Genomic DNA, 18,511 nt, shown 5'->3' with positions numbered 1-18,511 from the left:
TTGTGATTTGGAGCTAAATAAATATAGTGAATTAAATGTTCATGTCCATCAGTGTTAATTTCCGACTTACCCGAAAACTCATAGGAACAGAACTCGTACGTAGACTGAGACCTCCTGTATGATGACCGTTAAATTTGCCACTAAAAATGGTATAAATACTCCCACGATGTTGACTAAATTACTAATTATCAACTACAAGAACTATTTTGTCTTGATGATGAAGTGATTTCTGAGCACAAATCACAGACAATGTAAGACTTTATTTACACATAAATCACATTATTTAAATAACTCAAAGAAGAGTAAACAGAAACAACACAAAACATAAATCATGTGTTATCATTGATATACCAGTGAAAATAATACATAAAATAGTACATATTATAATAATACATATTATTACATATTACAATAATACATATTATTATTCATATATTTCTGAAAGATAAATTCAATCATATGAAAAGCAGAATTTTGGTAATGGTAATGGTTTTATTTCAGATTTTATCAGATTACAATTGAATGCATCACATAATCAGTTCCCAGTTCCACATGTCCAAAAGGAGTAGGAAGAAGCAAAGCTTATTAAATCCTACCCCTCCATCTGGTTCTTTTACAATCAGTAACTGTTACATTTGTTCACTTCCTGCTTTCCATAATACAGTTTAAGGTATATTTTTTTATTATTTTTTTAAAATAAAAATTCATTATTTAAAAAAATAATGAATTTTCATTATGCTTTGGAGTGTTTAGCTTTGTTGGCCATGAAACATCCAAATCACATCAAATTACATTAAATTTCATAAAGTACATCACTTCATTCGCGATGTGCAACTGTACAAAATAAGTAAAATACTTTCACTAAACAAATAGAACTTCTCATAAAAAGTTTATACATGTAAAGTGCCTCATTCATCTGATAATGGATATACAGTGCAAGTACATCAAAAGTCTTTTCATGAAGAAAAAGTGATTTTTCACACGCCAATGATGACGAGTATCAGTGCAAACCAATGAAGTTAAGCTACTCACAAATACGTCCCTCGTTTACCGCGGTTAACTTGTCCCAGACCTGACTGTGATAGGTGAATTAGGAAGTAGGTTTCAATTAAGAAATTAAATATTTTCATACAAAACCTGTTTATGGCTTTTCTAAATATGATTTTGACATTATTAGAGCCATGTAGACATGAGATAAAACCTCTATAGTGATTTGACTTTGTTTACGCCTCATTGCACAGGCCATCAATCTAGTTAGCCTCTAAATTTAAGATTAATAAAGTGATTGAAAGAGTGTGGGGAAGAAGCACACAATAAGAAGCCAGAAATCTACCACTTCCACACTGAATGAGAGAACTTTTTTTTTTTCACTTGTTCATGTCGGACATGCCACTGCTGACTCAGTGTTAATTAAATATAACGTCATGTCTCATCGATGTAACATTACCGACGCCGAGTGACTAGAATACTACATATAACTTGTCTTTTAATCATTTATTAATGAAATATAATTATTGAAAAACCACGACAGAGTGAGAGAATTTTTTTTCGAAAAACTGTGTAACGAAGGATGTTAACCGGGGCAGACGCTAACCAAAGTTCCACTGTAGTGCAATTTTTGTGAGACATACTACAACTATTCATTCATTGTCTTAAGGCTCTGCCCCCTAAACAGAATCAGTTCTTTCATTTCCCAAATAATTTTTTTTGTTTCTTACCAAAATATTATATTGACATCAAATTTTTATTGCTCAATTGGCAAACATGACACAACAAAATATAAATAAAAATGTGCAAAACTAAGCGGAAATGCAGTGTCCAGGTAACAGTTTTTGGAAAATGTAATCAAACCGAGGCATACATTTTCAACATTAACTGAAAAACATGCTAACTGAAGCGGACGCTAACCAAGGTAATCCACTGTCATTCTATTTTTACATTAAAAAAATTATTTTATAAGCATTTCGGTGAGAAACAAACTCAAGCAAGCTATTTAGGAACCTGAAGAACCGTCTCTTGTTTTGGGAGCCGAGCTGAAAGAACCAACCAGTCATATTCCCTTCCATACTTACTATGGATATGCGTCTCAGCATTCATACAATATTTACGGCCAGTGATCTTTCCAGTGGGCATCAAGTATTGATGGCTTCAGAGTCCAATCCGGAGTTATTATGTGGCACAGACTCAGACGCAGTTTGAGGTTGATTAGATGACCCAAATCCAGAGTTGCTTGATGACACATTGTTGCCACCTAAAAAAACAAACACACTTTTCAGACATACGGATCCATCCATTTTCCTCCGTTTATCCGGGTCCGGGTCGCAGGGGCAGCAGTCTCAGTAGAAATCCCAGAGTTCCCGATCCCCGGCCACCTCCTCCAGCTCCACCGGGAGGACACTAAGGTGTTCCCAGGCCAGCTGTGAGACATAATCCCTCCATGTGTCCTAGGTCTACCTCGGGGCCTTTTCCCGGCTGGGCATTTCCGGAACACCTCACCAGGGAGGCGTCCGGGAAGCATCCGGACTAGATGCCCGAGCCACCTCAACTGACTCCTCTCGATCTGAGCTCCCCCCCGGATGACTGAGGTCCTCACCCTATCTCTTAGGGTGAGTCCAGCTACCCTACGGAGGAAACTCATTTCCGCCGCCTGTATCCGTGATCTCATTATTCCGGTCATGACCCAAAGCTCAGGATCGTAGGTGAAGGTGGGAACAAAGATCGACCGGTAAATTTAAGTCTTTTCACCACGATGGTCCAGTACGGCGACCGCGTTACTGCTGAGGCTACACCGATCCGTCTGTCGACCTCACGCTCCCACCTTCCCTCACTTGTGAACAAGACCCTGAGATACTTAAACTCCTCCACCTGGGGCAGGACCTCATTCCCAACCCAGACTGAGCACTCCACACTTTTCCGACTGAGAACCATGGCCTCTGATTTGGAGGTACTGAGTATCATCTGCTTCCTTTATGTCAGTGGGATTGAGAAGGGCCTCAAAGTATTCCTTCCACCGTCCGACTCCATCCCCGGTCGAGGTCAGCAGGCCCCTGGTCCACACTGTTTACAGTGGGGACCAGGCACTGCTTCCCTTTTCTGAGGCACCGGACGGTTTGCCAGAACCTTTTCGAGACCGACGCATACGGATCCATCGGGGGAAAAATGAGGTGCGGCAAGAGGAACCCAAAAGCCAGGTTGCAAACCACAGTGCTGAAGGGAGGCAGGAGGGTCCTTAGTGGACTTAGATGCCCCTGAGAATGGTATCGATAACAGCCTTACCCAAGACACCAACAAGAACCATCAGCCAAGAGCCAGGAGAACGAACGAATATAAGAAAAACATGGTGGAAGTTGAGAATCCCATAGTTGGGATTCTGGAAGTGTACTCCCTACTCTACCTCGTTTTCCAAGGTTCCTGAAAAACTGCCATCCGCTTGACGAGTTTCCACTGGTGGTCTGAAATAAGTGACAAAAACCACAAATGAAGACTCAGTTTGAGTAATGCTAAGTAGCCCATTACTGTACGTATTACCGTACGTATTACAGTACGTACCCTTGTTCCGGAAGTTAGAGACTTCAGTGAAATTTCTGACCGCACCTGTAAATTTTAGGTAAGATTATAGACCAAAAAAAGGGACAAATATCTAAAATAATGTTTTTTTTTTTTTTTAGAGGCACATACCTTTTTGTCTAGCAGAGTTCCAAACACTAATATGAAGAAACCCTATGTCAAAATAAAGACAGACTTTAGACATCATAAACAAATATGACTAACAAGCAATATTCCTTATGTCCGTCAAAATATTGCTCACAAAATTTTTGTTAGCGAACATCCTTATTTCATAATCCACCCACCTCACATATCAAAATGCTGATGAGACAGATTTACCATAATAAAAGGAGTGTTAAGTTGCTGTGCGATGAATTTAGTGTTCTAAATTCAGATTGTTCTATTTCGTTAATGACACCCTACAAATTTTAATGCGGTGAGAAGCTCATCATGAGTTTTTTCGTAGTGCATGTTTGGCTCACTGTATAAAATCGTACCATCAACCCACCTGCAGAGAATTGAAGAATGCAAAAGCAATGTGGATTCCGAGGTTACGTGGGTTGAGAAGGGTTCCAACTCCAAGACTCCAAGTTATCCCAAAAAATGGCGTAAGGGCGGCCAAACTGCGACCAATTACCAGCAGCGCGTACTTGTCGTCCTGTTGCGCCGTGTGCGCCATCCCCCGACTAAGCAGTATTTTTATAATCACCACAATTAAAATGATAAAATTTATGAACACTATAAGCAGCGCCGGGATCACAAACGCCAGCAGGGCTCTGGACTGGTTCCAGTTGAGCCAGCAAACCACAGTTTCTTGGATGTAAGTATTGTCCGGTGCGGTGACGGCAATGGTAATGACTACGATAACGAGCGGGGCCCCGTAACCGAGGCAGAATCCAATGATCAACATCGTGGTTTTGGAAAGTCCTCCCTCAAAGACGCTTACTGTTCGGTAAAACAACAAAAGAGCTGAAGCGAACATCCAGAAAAAAAGCGCGAGATAAAAAAAATGGATAAAAAACGTTGCGGCAGTACAGGCGCTCGGATTCCTCATCTCGTTCTCCGAGATTGAAGAACCGATTATGAACCAAATATTTGCAATCAGTAGAGACACCGCGATATTAACGATAGAAACATGTCGCAGGTACGAAGTTGTGCTCCTTCGGACTTTTTTCCATATAACCGCTTCAATAATCAAACATATCACTAAGGATGCTAACGAAATAGCAACTCCGATAAAGGTTATGAAGTCCAATATACGGTTTCTCGGAGCAAAGGGCGACATAAGCACCGAGAATGACGTCAAATGATCACATTGACATGTCACCGTTTCGTTTTCTCTTCCAACCAATCGGCATCCTTCTTCGTCCCATCCGCCGAGACCTTCGAAGAGACTAAAGTTCCAGAACACACACTGAGGCGTCGTTAGAGTATCATTAATAATATCAAAAATAAACGTAATATTATCAACTATGGCGCTAGACTGCAGGAGAACCACTCGACCGTTAACGGTTCTGTTTGTAGAATTGTTCTCATCTCTCGGCGGAAGTACATTATCCATGGATTCGAACGTTATCACAGTTAGGTTTGTGGTTGCATTAGTTTCTAGTATTTCTATTTCTACCGTAGAGTTAAAATCCGCATTGAAACTGTCGATGAATGTTGTTTTGTTCAGAAGAATCAAAGGTGTTTCAATGGAAAAAGTGGCATTGATCAGTCGGCTTGTTATCGATTCCAGGGAAAATAATAACAAGGAGCTGATGCTTTCATTCCTGGGTCTGACGATTCTTGGTCCTAAGATCTCGGTGACTGCTTGAGCGTTAAGAAAATCCCAAGACGGTCTCGCCTCAGCGATGGTAAGAACGCCAGTAGTTATTAGAACATCCTAAAGTAAAACAGAAACAAAGTCAATACTTGTTTTGTTGATTGGGTTCGATCAGATACTTGAGATGAATATCACATACCTCCATCGATTCCTGACTTATTTCAATTAAAAATTCCGTTACAAAGATTCCGACATTGTCGAGAATTGTAACAACGGCCATAATGTTATTAGGCGAGCCAGCCACTTCCATACTTAGGTCCAGAATGGTTTGGCTTAGTGTGTCCAGGAATTCCTCCAAATCCATCTCGGTTAAAAACTGGGACATTTCAGAGGGAAGAAAATTATGTCACAAACAAAACAAAAAAACTTGGAAATCATCCAACATGAGCTAATTAACGTCGGTTGGTTGGTTTGGTGCCTTGTTGGTTAGATATTAGGCAGGATTGCACAATATTACAATAGCCATGAGGAGTTTTTCTCTTTCCGAATGAAATCTTTCTGAATGACCTTTCCGAAAGCAATTGTATACATGGAAAGGACTATCAATATCAATCGGATTGGGGAAAGGAATATTCCACCCCTGTGAATCCGATTATATATTCATTAGGATTGGCACTTTTCTTTGGGAATGAGGTGTATACAAAGGTTACATTCTTTCCGTTTGAGCAAATAACCCGAATGGAATTGGAATATTTGGGTCCATGCAAACGTGGCTAATGACCCCATGATTCCCATGAATGCAAACCATGGTTCCGATGTTTTCAAACCAAAGGAGTAAACAGTTTGAATCTGGCTAAATCCGGCGAAACACCTGAAAAGACGGACACCCTGACTTGCCTTAGACATTTTTGGTTTACTCACAATCACTAACTAACCCCTACGCCTCACACCCTGATCACGGTAAAATTTGGCTCTCTTTGGCTCTCAACGAAGGCGGTCGCATCTTTCCCCTCTCATCCCTATCCCTTATCTTCCCCGCTTAGCTTCTTTGTCTTGTCTGGTCTCATCTTATACTTTCTCAAGAGCCTCTCTCTGCACTGCTATCCAAAAAACCTAAATCATGGAATTGATCAACTGGTCTCTCCACGCAATTGACACGATCTTCTCGAGCTCAGGTTCGGGGGAACCTGCCTGCGTACCCCGCCGTGTACGTGATGGACAGTTGGGAAAGTGGAAAGTCATGTGCATGGCGATTCTTTCCGTGGAGGACATCGAAGACGTCTACCTATTCGGAACCATGATAACAGGTCTGTTGCTGATTGGATCGGGCACTTTCCTGGTGTATCGCAGAATTCGTATGATGATGAAGGCAGCGGATCGAGTTGGCCCACCGCTGCCCATCGTGAATAATTTGGTGGGCAAAGCCGTTCACACTCTGTGACTGCCAATCACAACAAGAATGCCATCTTGGTGAAGATTTCGGCTTTGCAAAAGCAGTTGGATCAATTGGGAGGCCAGAATGGACAATAGGGTGGTCCGGTCTCTTGGAATGTGGCTGCCCGAAATAACCCAAACGATATTCTTAATCTGGATTTCGGCGTCCCCACCACGGACACCTTTTTTCTTGTTTCTTTGTTGTTTGTCTTCTCTTGGCCCACCACAGACTTCTCCATGGCAACTGCTATGTATCGCAATGATACACTGCGAACTGAGGTTGGGCGGTAGAAGCGTTGCAGGCACTCACCCACACTGTGGTCCTTCATTTAAGAGTCTAGTTTGGAATTGTTGTTTTTTTTCCGTCCCCTCTCTTAGTGTTCATTGCCCAATCATCCCGTCCTGTCACCCCTTGTGTCACTGCATAGTATGTTGTATATGTATGAACGGATGATTGCATTATTTCGCTTGTACTTCTGTATAAGTGACAAGTATAAAGGGCTACATCATCATTAAATTTAAAACACTCGCCAACCAGCTCACCATTGATTGAAGGAGTAGCGGCGCGATCCTTTCGTGGATGCAGTTGTCTTCTCGATCTTCCCATTCCCCACTTTCCCTACAAATGGCTGTCATCTCTCCCACATCTTCTCCTCTACAAGAAGCTCTCCCCGTGTCATTTACAAAACCGTTTCCAAAATCGGGATCATCAACACATGTGAATACAACTGCAAGAAAAAAAAAAAAAATTTTCATGATTATTTATTCATGAGTATTTCATGTCTTTTTCCACTTGTGGATCAATACTTACCATCTGTGAACAATCTTACTGTTATCGTTTGACTAAATTCATTAAAGTCGCTGACTTGACAAATCACCATCAATTCCGTGATACTGCAGTCTGTGATTGGCAGTTGATTTTGGACTGTAGAACCGATGCCTAAACATGCAACAAATAAAACCCAAAACAGAGAAAGCAATTATATACATTAATATATTATATTAGTTTAGCAGATAACTCTTCATACCCTGGCAAATTTTCAGTTTCAGTTATGTTTTATTATTGAGGTTTTTGCCAGAAAGAAAAGTCTTTGGGCGAGAGGCGGACTGGTTGCCAGCCAATCCCAGGGCACAAACAACCATTCACACTCACATTCATACCTATGGACAATTTGGAGTGGCTAATTAACCTAGCATGTTTTTGGAATGTGGGTGGAAACCGGGATACCCGGATAAAACCCATGCAGACACCGGGAGAACATAGAGATGCCCAGGTCTTCCCGATCCCCGATCCATTAGCATTCCCACATATGTACGCCAGCCAATCACAGGGCACATATAGACAAACAACCATTCACACTCACATTCATACCTATGGACAATTTGGAGTCGCTAAGTAACCTAGCATGTTTTTGGAATGTGGGAGGAAACCGGAGTACCCGGATAAAACCCGTGCAGGCACGGGGATAATACAGAGATGCCCAGGTCTTTTGACTGTGTGGCCTACATGCTAACCACTCTTCCACCGTGCGTCCAATCACCTGAATCTTTCTAAGCATTATGAAATTCAAATTTGAGTCAAAGTTTTTTTTACCAATGCATTTTTTGGGCACCGTTGAGTGAAACATGTACTTTAATTTAATATTTGTCCAGGGTATGAAACATTAACTATACACATGCATTTAATTATCATTTGTATAATTTTCCGATGATAAAATTTTTGATTACCTGCAACTGGAAAAGCTGGAAACTCCACCTGGAAGGGGCTCTGGACAGAGCACTCCAGTGACACTTGCTGCCCGACCTCACACAAGATATTCATCAAGAGCGGACGCACCTGAATTATGGGTGTTTCAACAAGTACGAATTCTCCGTTAGAACTCTGACGGAAAATAAAATTCAGTCCAAGCAGTTCGCATTCGTAGAATCCTGCAATGAAAGTAAAAAATCAATCAAGATAAATTTAACTCATTAAAAACACAAATTTTAAATATTTCATGCTGTTAAATTTGGAAATAAATTGCCATTTCTATTAGTTGTTTAGGTATTTTGGCTAAAAATATATATAGTAAATATATATACCGTATTTTCCGGACTATAAATCGCACTTTTTTTCATAGGTTGGCTGTTCCTGCGACTTATACTCCAGAGCGATTTATGTAGGTTTTTTTCTACGTAATTACCGTATTTTCCGGACTATAAGTCACACTTTTTTTTCCATCGGTTGGCTGTTTTGGTCAAGTAGTTAAAATAAATTACCTTCAAAAAATGCGACTTATACTCCAGTGCGACTTATGTATGTTTTTTCTACGAAATTACCGTATTTTCCAACAATAAGTCAAACTTTTTTTCATAGGTTGGCTGTTCCTGCGACTTATACTCCAGAGCGATTTATGTAGGTTTTTTTTCTACGTAATTACCGTATTTTCCGGACTATAAGTCACACTTTTTTTCCCATCGGTTGGCTGTTTTGGTCAAGTAGTTTGTAAAATAAATTACCCGCAAAAAATGCGACTTATACTCCAATGCGACTTATGTATGTTTTTTCTATGTAATTACCGTATTTTCCGGACTATAAGTCACACTTTTCTTCATAGGTTGGCTGTTCCTGCGACTTATACTCCAGAGCAATTTATGTAGGGTTTTTTTTCTACCTAATTACCGTATTTTCCGGACTATAAGTCCTACTTTTTTTCATAGGTTGGCTGTTCCTGCGACTTATACTCCAGTGCAATTTATGTACTTTTTTTCCTACGTAATTACCATATTTTCCGGACTATAAGTCGCACTTTTTTTTCCATAGGTTGGCTGTTCCTGCGACTTATAGTCCAGAGCGACTTATAAATGAAAAAACTGTTTAGTACTTGCCTTCCATGATGATGTAACGTCTGTTTTGGTCAAGTAGTAAAATAAATTACCCACAAAAAATGCGACTTATACTCCAGTGCGACTTATGTATGTTTTTTTTCTACCTAATTATGCATTTTTGGCCTTGTGCGACTTATAGTCCAGAAAATACGGTATATAAAGTCCTGCTTGAAATTAAGCTGTTTTTCTCCCTTTTATTGTTGATACTTGAACTGATATTTTCCTGAAAGTCAACACAATATTCTATGTGCATTGAAAGATCAGTCAAAATCCATTAAAATAAAAACATCTAGTGTTTCTTACCATTGTCAGTGAAAAAGTAATTCAAAATAGTAAGTGTTGCCATTCTTCCGTCTTGTGATGAGATGTGTTGTTCGTCTTCTACGATTAGAACACCGTCAAGCCGCCACTCTACTGATGTCGGAAAAATCTCCAGATTCTCCGGTGGCGGCCCACACGTCACAACCAGAGTCTGCCCGTTAAATATTACAGGAGGTTGAAAGTCTAAAGCAATAGGGCCTGTAAAAGAAAACAAAACAAAACATGGATACTCGGTCGACAGGAGATAAAATAATAGTGAGATGAAAAATGACTTACTTTCAAACACCACAGGAAACGAGTTCCGAAGGGAATTTAATATGGCCGCCAGAAGTGCTTCAACATCCGGGTCTTGAATTGTAGTGCTTGCAGTAATCTCAAAGTTACCAATTGTACTACCAGGACTATAACACAAATTAAAATCTGACATTAAAAACATTATTAGAAAAATAAACAAAGAAATAAATAAAAATAAAAATAATTAGAGCCCTCTAGATATGAAATAAAAACTTTCCACTCCTATTACCCAATATAGTAAACATAATAAGATAAATTAAGACATTTAAGCCATGAATTGGACTCATTCTTTTTGTGTTCGCTAGGTTAGCTGAGTAGCGAACAGACAGGAAGTGACATCGCCAGTTCAGAGTTGAGTTTAAGCAGTAGCCCATGTTGTTATTAGAGGTTTCTGATTGGGATTATTGTTCCTGTTGTCGGATGATTCAAACATTACAGCGTCTTTGAACGCATCTTTTGAATGAACACCTTTTTTTGTGTATTTTAGTTAGATAATTATCCGGACCAATAATTATCATCCCGATATCAGCATGAAAATGTGATTTCGGATTTTTCCCGATCATGAAAACCGATTTTTCCAAACTGCTAACACAATATAGTAAACATAATAAGATAAATTAAGACATTTAAGTCATGAATTGGACTCATTTTTTTGTGTTCGCTAGGTTAGCTGAGTAGCGAACAGACAGGAAGTGACATCGCCAGTTCAGAGTTGAGTTTAAGCAGTAGCCCATGTTGTTATTAGAGGTTTCTGTTTGGGATTATTGTTTCCTGTTGTCGGATGATTCAAACATTACAACGTCTTTGAACGCATCTTCTAAACAAATGCATTTTTTTCGTGTATTTTAGTTAGATTAATAGTTAGTTAATTATCTGGTCCAATAATTTTTGTCCCGATATCAGCATAAAAATGAAAAATATTTTTTCATGATCGGGAAAAATCAGTGATTTTTGATTATGAAAACCGATTTTTTCAAAAATGATAACACATATGCGTTCACTCCACCACAGGAGATATGTCATGTTACAAATACAATATCGGCAATATCGACAATATCGGCTAAAGTCAATATCGGACATCCCTGATTTTAGTTCATTTACCATTTTTCATATGCATATTTTTGATTCAAACATTACAGCGTCTTTGAACGCATCTTCTGAACAAATGCCTTTTTTGTATTATAGTTAGATTAATAGTTAGTTAATTATCCGGACCTATAATTTTTGTCCCGATATCAGCATAAAAATGAAAAATATTTTTTCATGATCGGGAAAAATCTGTGATTTTTGATTATGAAAACCGATTTTTTCAAAAATGCTAACACTTATCTGTTCACTCCACCACAGGAGATATGTCATGTTACAAATATCGGTATCGGAAATTGAGAGTTGGACAATATCGGCTAAAGTCAATATTGGACATGCCTGATTTTAGTTCATTTACCATTTTTCATATGCATATTTTTGACTAATTAATGGACATATTCAACCACAAAACAGCATGATTTATTAATTAATTGATTATTATTATTAACCATAATAAGTGAAGTTGTAAGTGCTTAATGCGGATTATATTTTCAATTCCAAATACTATATGACATCAATTCAAATAACTAATAACTGTTCCATGCAATCAAACACGTAACATCATGGAAATGGGAAGTCATTTAAAAAAAAAAATCAGAGAACAGGAAATACCTGAAGTTAGTTATCTCCGCTGACAACAATTCTGGAATGTGAATTTCCGCTTGCGTATTCACCTGTTGGAAACGGACATCATCATTTAGATTCGGAAAATATATCACAGTGAGTAACGGCGGACACTTAGTCACTTACTACATCGGAAAACGTCACGTAAACAGGATTGGTTACGTCGTTGAACAATGGATCAAATTCGATGTCAATGATGACTGACAATGACCTGACTATAAACAAACAAACATTTTGGATAATTAGTCTCATGAGATAAATAGTCATTGTGTATGAACACGTACCGTCTGGCTGAGGGAGCGTTGACAAATTTGTTGAGGAAACTACAAAGCAAATAATTTATAATCAATTTCAAATGACTGATTTCAATGCCTTTTCCATTTTTACAGGCTGTCCTCGTGTTACGATGTTACGTGTGTTTACGATGTGTTTCGATAAATGTCTTTTGGGTGTCTGCGTATAGGAAGTGATGTCATGGGATTCAGAGTTGAGTTTTAGCTATAGTGTTATTATTATTGTGTGATGTATTTTAGCCATTTTTATACTTGAAAATGCTTAATTTAGGCCAAGAACACCTGTGACTTAAGTGTTACTTTAGTTTCTCGACTTTCATTGCCATCATAGCAACGGAACGGAATTCGTACATACACGAGGACATCCTGTAAATGCATTATCTCGTATAGTAAAAATTGAAAAACTCATATACAATACCAGTAGTTGAGGAAGTAGTAGAAACTGGACATATTGTGTTAACTGTTGGGGGAAAAAAAACGGACAGTCACTTATTTATTTTTATTTATTTATGCATGTAAACATTAGCCCACATATAGCAGTAATCGCTAGGGGTGGGCAGGTTGTATTATATTGTATTATATGCAGTATGTATTTCATGTATGGTTGAAATAGGTTTTAATATCGTCTTAAGACATCAACTTAACCCTCAAAAAGTATACTTAAAAATAGACAAAGAAGTACCAATATGAGTATAATTTTCTGAAATAGGTTTTAATATCGTCTTAAGACATCAAATTTACCCTCAAAAAGTATACTTAAAAATATACAAAGAAGTACCAATATGAGTATAATTTTCTGAAATATTTTTTAATATCGTCTTAAGACATCAACTTAACCCTCAAAACGTATACTTAAAAATATACAAAGAAGTACTAATATGAGTATAATTTTCTGAAAGAGTTTTTAATATTGTCTTAAGATATCAACTTAACCCTCAAAAAGTATACTTAAAATATACAAAGAAGTACCAATATGAGTATAATTTTCTGAAATTGTTTTAAATATCGTCTGAAGACATCAATTTAACCCTCAAAAGGTATACTTAAAAATATACAAAGAAGTACCAATATGAGTATAATTTTTTGAAATAGTTTTTAATATCTTAAGACAGCAACTTAACTCTCAAAAAGTATACTTAAAAAATACAAAGAAGTACCAATATGAGTATAATTTTCTGAAATAGTTTTTAATATCGTCTTAAGACATCAACTTAACCCTCAAAAGGTATACTTAAAAGTATACAAAGAAGTACCAATATGAGTATAATTTTTTTTATGGGCAACACCTGGCCCTGTATATTATTGCCCAACTCTAGCAATCACACCTTTACATGGAGGATGTTGTTTTCATCAAAACCAAACAGACTTTTAAATACTGGTCTAGAAACACTTACTTGTGTCTAAGCCGCAGAATTGCTGATTTGGAGGAAATCCATTTAGGCAAGTGCAGGTTACCGGACTGGCGTCGCTGCATGCTTGAATAGTTTCACAGACTTCACACGGCCATGAAAACGGTGGCTCACACTGACACCGCTGTTCTCCGATAGAGCTCAGGAAGCAGGCTGGATAGAAATTGACACCGCAACGTTGATCAATACACTATTTAAAAATATTAGATCATGTCAAATTAACTTGAAATTTAAAAAAAATACAAAAAATTCTCACTTGTCGTCAGTTGTAGGCTTGTCAATACGGTGTCGTTTGTGATGTTGCTTGGTAAGGATAAACTGTTCACAGCATCCCTCAGTTGAGCAATTAACTCTAATGGATCCATGGCATTTGGATCAAACACTGTGAGGACAATGTCCACTAATGCTGAGGAGGAACACAAGGAATATTACAACACTTAATTCAAGTTGTTACATGTCCCAGGATATGGTACCACAATAACAAAAATCTATAATAACAGATATGCATCACATTCAAATTTATCCCTAATTCTAATTTATCCCTATTCTAATTTATCTATTCCATCATCCATACACCCAAAACGTAGTTCAAATTTTTATACATTATTTTTATACATTATTTTTGCTACATATTCAGTGAAAATGTAAAAAAAATACTATAATGCAGCCGGAACCGCCACCGCCCACAAACAATCTGGATGAAGAACTTGGTCTAATAACAGATATGCATCACATTCTAATTTATCCCTATCTATTCCACCATCCATACACCCAAAACGTAGTTCAGATTTTTTTGAGTTCATTGAAAGTGTAGGATGTGTATTTTTGCTATATATACAGTGAAAATGTAAAAAAAAAATACTATAATGCAGCGGGAACCTTTCAGGTGGAACCTTTGTTCCGGTAGCTGTTGTGCCAGGATTGTATTAGGTTTGAACTTCCGCCACCGCCCACAAACAATCTGGATGAAGAACTTGGTCAGTTGTCGTTAAAAGTGACTAATATCATGTATTTGAATCCATAACATGCTAATGGAAGTAATTAAAATATGTAATATTGTTTAAGTGCTTTCTAAGATTATTGGTAGTCTTCGAGTACTTTAGTATTTTAGGTGGCAAGTTTGTCCCGTGTCGCGGCTGTTTTGGGTTCGAAGACCCTCATTCTTGTCTCACAGGCAAGCTCGCTGTAAGTGATAATTGAACACAAACACAGCCTGACCCATATTATCTTGGTTCGTTGGCAAAAAAGGGGTTTAGAACTTTAGAAATTATATTTTGCGTGTGATTTATTTGATTCTATAACAAGCTGCTTCTTTAAAGCACAGTGGAATAGAAGTGTACTATTTGTGCAATGTTATTATAGTGGATTCTTTCCACTTATTTTAAGTGATGGTATAAACATGTTTATGTTGCCAGTGTAAAGCTAAATCACTAGAAATGTGATTTACATTATAGTGAAGGTCATTCTGTGAAATGTTATGAATATGTTCTCACATATTTTGTATTTTGTTATTGCGGTACCTTATCCTGGTACCTGTAACATATTCAAGTCTCAGCACATCACAGTTACAATACCTTCTATTGTTGGTGATGGACATGGAGGAATAACTGTGGAGCAAATTGAAAAATTTAAAAATGACATCTCATCATCAAATTCCATAAATCATGAGCAAAATTCATTATCAACTTAAGAGTAGAATGAAATCCAGCCATTATTAGAGGCCTCTAGACACAAAATAACACCCCTATAGTCTATAACTATAGACTATAACTTGGCTTGGAACTCATGTTAGGAATTAGGAATTATTCATTCATTCATTTTCGGGGGGGGGGGGGGGTGCTGGAGCCTATCCCAGCTGTCTTCGGGGCGAGAGGCGGGGTACACCCTGGACTGGTGGCCAGCCAATCACAGGGCACATATAGACAAACAACCATTCACACTCACATTCATACCTATGGACAATTTGGAGTGGCTAATTAACCTAGCATGTTTTTGGAATGTGGGAGGAAACCGGAGTACCCGGAGAAAAAACCCACGCATGCACGGGGAGAACATGCAAACTCCACACAGAGATGACTGAGTGTGGAATTGAACTCGGGTCTCCTAGCTGTGAGGCCTGTGTGCTAACCACTCGACCACCGTGCAGCCGAATTACTAATTGTTAAAATAAATAATTAGGAATCTGGTCCATCCAGAAGTGGAATATTTTCATAGAAGCCGCACTTACGTGATATCGGCTCACAGTACTGATCGACTTGAGGAATGGCATTGATGCAGTCGCAGATTTCTGGATTGGCATCGCTACATGCACCAAAAGTGTCACAGAAGTCACATGACCATGCAAACTGTTCCTCACACTGACAAAGCTGATCCCCGGTTGATGTTACATAGCATCCTGAAAAGAAAATTTGCTTTGACATTAACTAATATTGAAGCAGATTAGCATAGTAAATGTTAGGTGATTCTTACCTGTTGTCAAATTTAATCTTGTTACCGTGGTGTCATTCGTGATGTCGCTTGGTAAAGATAAATTGTTCACAGCATCTCTCAGTTGAGCAATTAACCGAGTTGGGTCCGTGTTATTTGGATCAAACACTGTGATAACAACGTCCACTAAAGCGGAAAAGGGACGCCAGGGACATTAAAACAGATTTCAATTGAGGGAATACTGTAAAAAATCTATAATACCTTCTATTGGTTGTGGTGGTAGTGGACATGGGGGAACAACTGTGGAGGAAAGTTGAAAAAATCCATAAATGACTAATAAAATTCATTACCGACTCAATAGGTTATGCTAATTTTTTCCCCTTTGTCTCCTATAGAGCAGCAACACACGATAATCCGCACAGAAAGCTTCCAGAATCTGCACCTATTCCAGCTATGTCTCCTTGGATTTTCCAAAATGGTATGTGATCGTTTATTTAACCCCGCATGCCTCTCCGCTGTGATTGGTCACATACTCAAAGGCTCCCGAGGACTTCCAGACAGCTTTTCCCCCTTTGTCTCCTATAGAGCAGCAACATACGATAACCTGCACAGAAAGCTTTCTAGATCTTCCAGAATCTGCAACTATTCCAACTATGTCTTCCTTGGATTTTTCCAAAATGGTATGTGATCGTTTATTCAACCCCTGCATGCCTCTCCGCTGTGATTGGTCACGTACTCAAAGGCTCCCGAGGACTTCCTGACAGCTGCCGAACCCTATTTTCTGATATGGTTGGTATAGAAGTTTATAATCACACTGTGACCCTCTGACAACCAGCATTCAGAACCAATCCCAAACTTCTTTCAGAGCTCACTTCCAAATGTACAACCATCATTATCTGAAATTTTGACATCATTTGACATACAAAAAAAAAAAAAGCACAAACGGTCCCCTTTAAATAAAATCCAACCAGATGCATTAAATGTGATTGGCTTTTATGAAGTCTTAGAATATTTTCACAGAAGCGGCACTTACGTGAGATCGGCTCGCAGTACTGATCGACTTGAGGAATGGCATTGATGCAGTCGCAGGTTTCCGGATTGGCATCGCTACATGCACCAAAAGTGTCACAGAAGTCACATGACCATGCAAACTGTTCCTCACACTGACAGAGCTGTTCCCCGGTTAATGTTACGTAGCATCCTGAAAAGAAAATGACACTTAATTAACTCATAAATGAAAACACTTTAGGGCAGGGGTCTCAAACACCCGGCCCTCTAACTAGGACACTAGTTAGAGGCCCCCGCCTTGATATGAAAGTTTAATGTTAGTGCGGCCCGCGCAAGTTTGATATGGATGCTGTATGGTATCATGTACCCAGAAAAAATTATTACGTTTGATTAATGTTCATGTTAAAGGTTAAATAACTGTTAATAGTTATCCTCCCTATCCGTGTGGAAGTGGTAAGTTTTTGGCTATTTAAGTTGAAAGGAAATAACTTGAAGGCTACCGTTTAGGTCGTTAGCTCTCTAGTTTGCGAGTTAGCATGTGTCTCAAGACCCTGCAGTTGCGCAATATGTTGTAAATAAAAAGAGTATAAATGTGACTATAGTCGTGTTTTGTCATGTCTACAGGGCTCTAATAATGCTTTGTTCATTTTAATCTGAAAAAAAAGAATTTGTCTACCCACCAACTATATGTGGTTTCTTAAGTTTTTATTATTTGCCGTTTTATTATTATTATTATATTTATTTATTACTGATTAATTTTCTTGATTCTTGATTTGTTTATTTATTTTTCATGTTATTTTGTGCAGAAAAATAAAAATGAAGATATTTGAGAACAGTGGAATGTTTTATCAGAGCTTTTATTGTAGAAAATCGGAACCAAAGCACTGAAAAAGTTTTTAATAAATGCGTTTTTTTTGAAAAAGGCGCAGCCTTGCCCAGACCCTACCTGCAGTGGCCCCCAGATAAATTGAGTTTGAGACCCCTGCTTTAGGGTGACAGACTTTGGTTGATTTTTACCTGTTGTCAAATTTAAGCTTGTCAGCACGGTGCCATTGGTGATGTTGCTTGGTAAAGATGAACCATTCACAGCGTCCCTCAGTTGAACAATTAACTGAGTTGGGTCCGTGTTATTTGGATCAAACACTGTGATAACAATGTCCACTAAAGCGGAAGAAGAATACAACATTAGAATTCACTTGACAAAATACTGTAAACTGCTGTCATACATCTTATCTACTTATACTGTACCTTCTATTGATTGTGATGGTAACGGACATGGGGGGATAACTGTGGAGGAAAGTCCATAAAAGTTGAATAAAAGTCCAATCCAGCCATTATTAGAGGCCTCTAGACACAAAATAACACCCCTATAGTCTATAACTATATACTATAACTTATAAGGAATCTGGTTATTGTTGTCAAAGTCCATCCAGAAG

At 38.3% G+C, this 18,511-nt stretch overlaps 1 protein-coding gene and 1 long non-coding RNA gene across 3 annotated transcripts in view; one reads left to right on the top strand and one right to left on the bottom strand.

Moving 5' to 3' along the window:
- Positions 1 to 450: 450 nt before the first annotated feature.
- The window catches only part of LOC131129148 (adhesion G protein-coupled receptor F5-like), a 57,800-nt gene continuing 39,739 nt past the window's right edge, over positions 451 to 18,511 (bottom strand). For both annotated transcript variants that reach the window (XM_058072362.1, XM_058072357.1), the window contains 24 exons: positions 18,324 to 18,362; positions 18,093 to 18,236; positions 17,101 to 17,268; positions 16,329 to 16,367; positions 16,110 to 16,253; positions 15,868 to 16,035; positions 15,215 to 15,247; positions 13,897 to 14,046; positions 13,626 to 13,793; positions 12,650 to 12,691; positions 12,223 to 12,261; positions 12,065 to 12,153; positions 11,927 to 11,988; positions 10,211 to 10,335; positions 9,917 to 10,132; positions 8,474 to 8,674; positions 7,557 to 7,685; positions 7,289 to 7,473; positions 5,511 to 5,687; positions 4,055 to 5,431; positions 3,679 to 3,720; positions 3,550 to 3,594; positions 3,395 to 3,452; positions 451 to 2,251 (listed from right to left, as the gene is read on the bottom strand). In XM_058072362.1, the coding sequence (XP_057928345.1) occupies positions 2,133 to 2,251; positions 3,395 to 3,452; positions 3,550 to 3,594; positions 3,679 to 3,720; positions 4,055 to 5,431; positions 5,511 to 5,687; positions 7,289 to 7,473; positions 7,557 to 7,685; positions 8,474 to 8,674; positions 9,917 to 10,132; positions 10,211 to 10,335; positions 11,927 to 11,988; positions 12,065 to 12,153; positions 12,223 to 12,261; positions 12,650 to 12,691; positions 13,626 to 13,793; positions 13,897 to 14,046; positions 15,215 to 15,247; positions 15,868 to 16,035; positions 16,110 to 16,253; positions 16,329 to 16,367; positions 17,101 to 17,268; positions 18,093 to 18,236; positions 18,324 to 18,362 (3,959 nt within the window). In that variant the 3' untranslated portion in view covers positions 451 to 2,132. The remainder of the gene's footprint in view (positions 2,252 to 3,394; positions 3,453 to 3,549; positions 3,595 to 3,678; positions 3,721 to 4,054; positions 5,432 to 5,510; positions 5,688 to 7,288; positions 7,474 to 7,556; positions 7,686 to 8,473; positions 8,675 to 9,916; positions 10,133 to 10,210; positions 10,336 to 11,926; positions 11,989 to 12,064; positions 12,154 to 12,222; positions 12,262 to 12,649; positions 12,692 to 13,625; positions 13,794 to 13,896; positions 14,047 to 15,214; positions 15,248 to 15,867; positions 16,036 to 16,109; positions 16,254 to 16,328; positions 16,368 to 17,100; positions 17,269 to 18,092; positions 18,237 to 18,323; positions 18,363 to 18,511) is intronic.
- LOC131129179 (uncharacterized) lies at positions 14,548 to 17,518 on the top strand. Its single transcript, XR_009129786.1, has 3 exons — positions 14,548 to 14,617; positions 16,463 to 16,545; positions 16,653 to 17,518. It is a non-coding gene; the product is annotated as an uncharacterized LOC131129179 (long non-coding RNA).

Source organism: Doryrhamphus excisus, chromosome 1 (genome assembly GCF_030265055.1).
Source record: "Doryrhamphus excisus isolate RoL2022-K1 chromosome 1, RoL_Dexc_1.0, whole genome shotgun sequence".
In the NCBI taxonomy this organism is placed as follows: domain Eukaryota; kingdom Metazoa; phylum Chordata; class Actinopteri; order Syngnathiformes; family Syngnathidae; genus Doryrhamphus; species Doryrhamphus excisus.
Note: the sequence above shows the minus strand (reverse complement) of the source record. Positions and strands in the feature narration are given on the sequence as shown.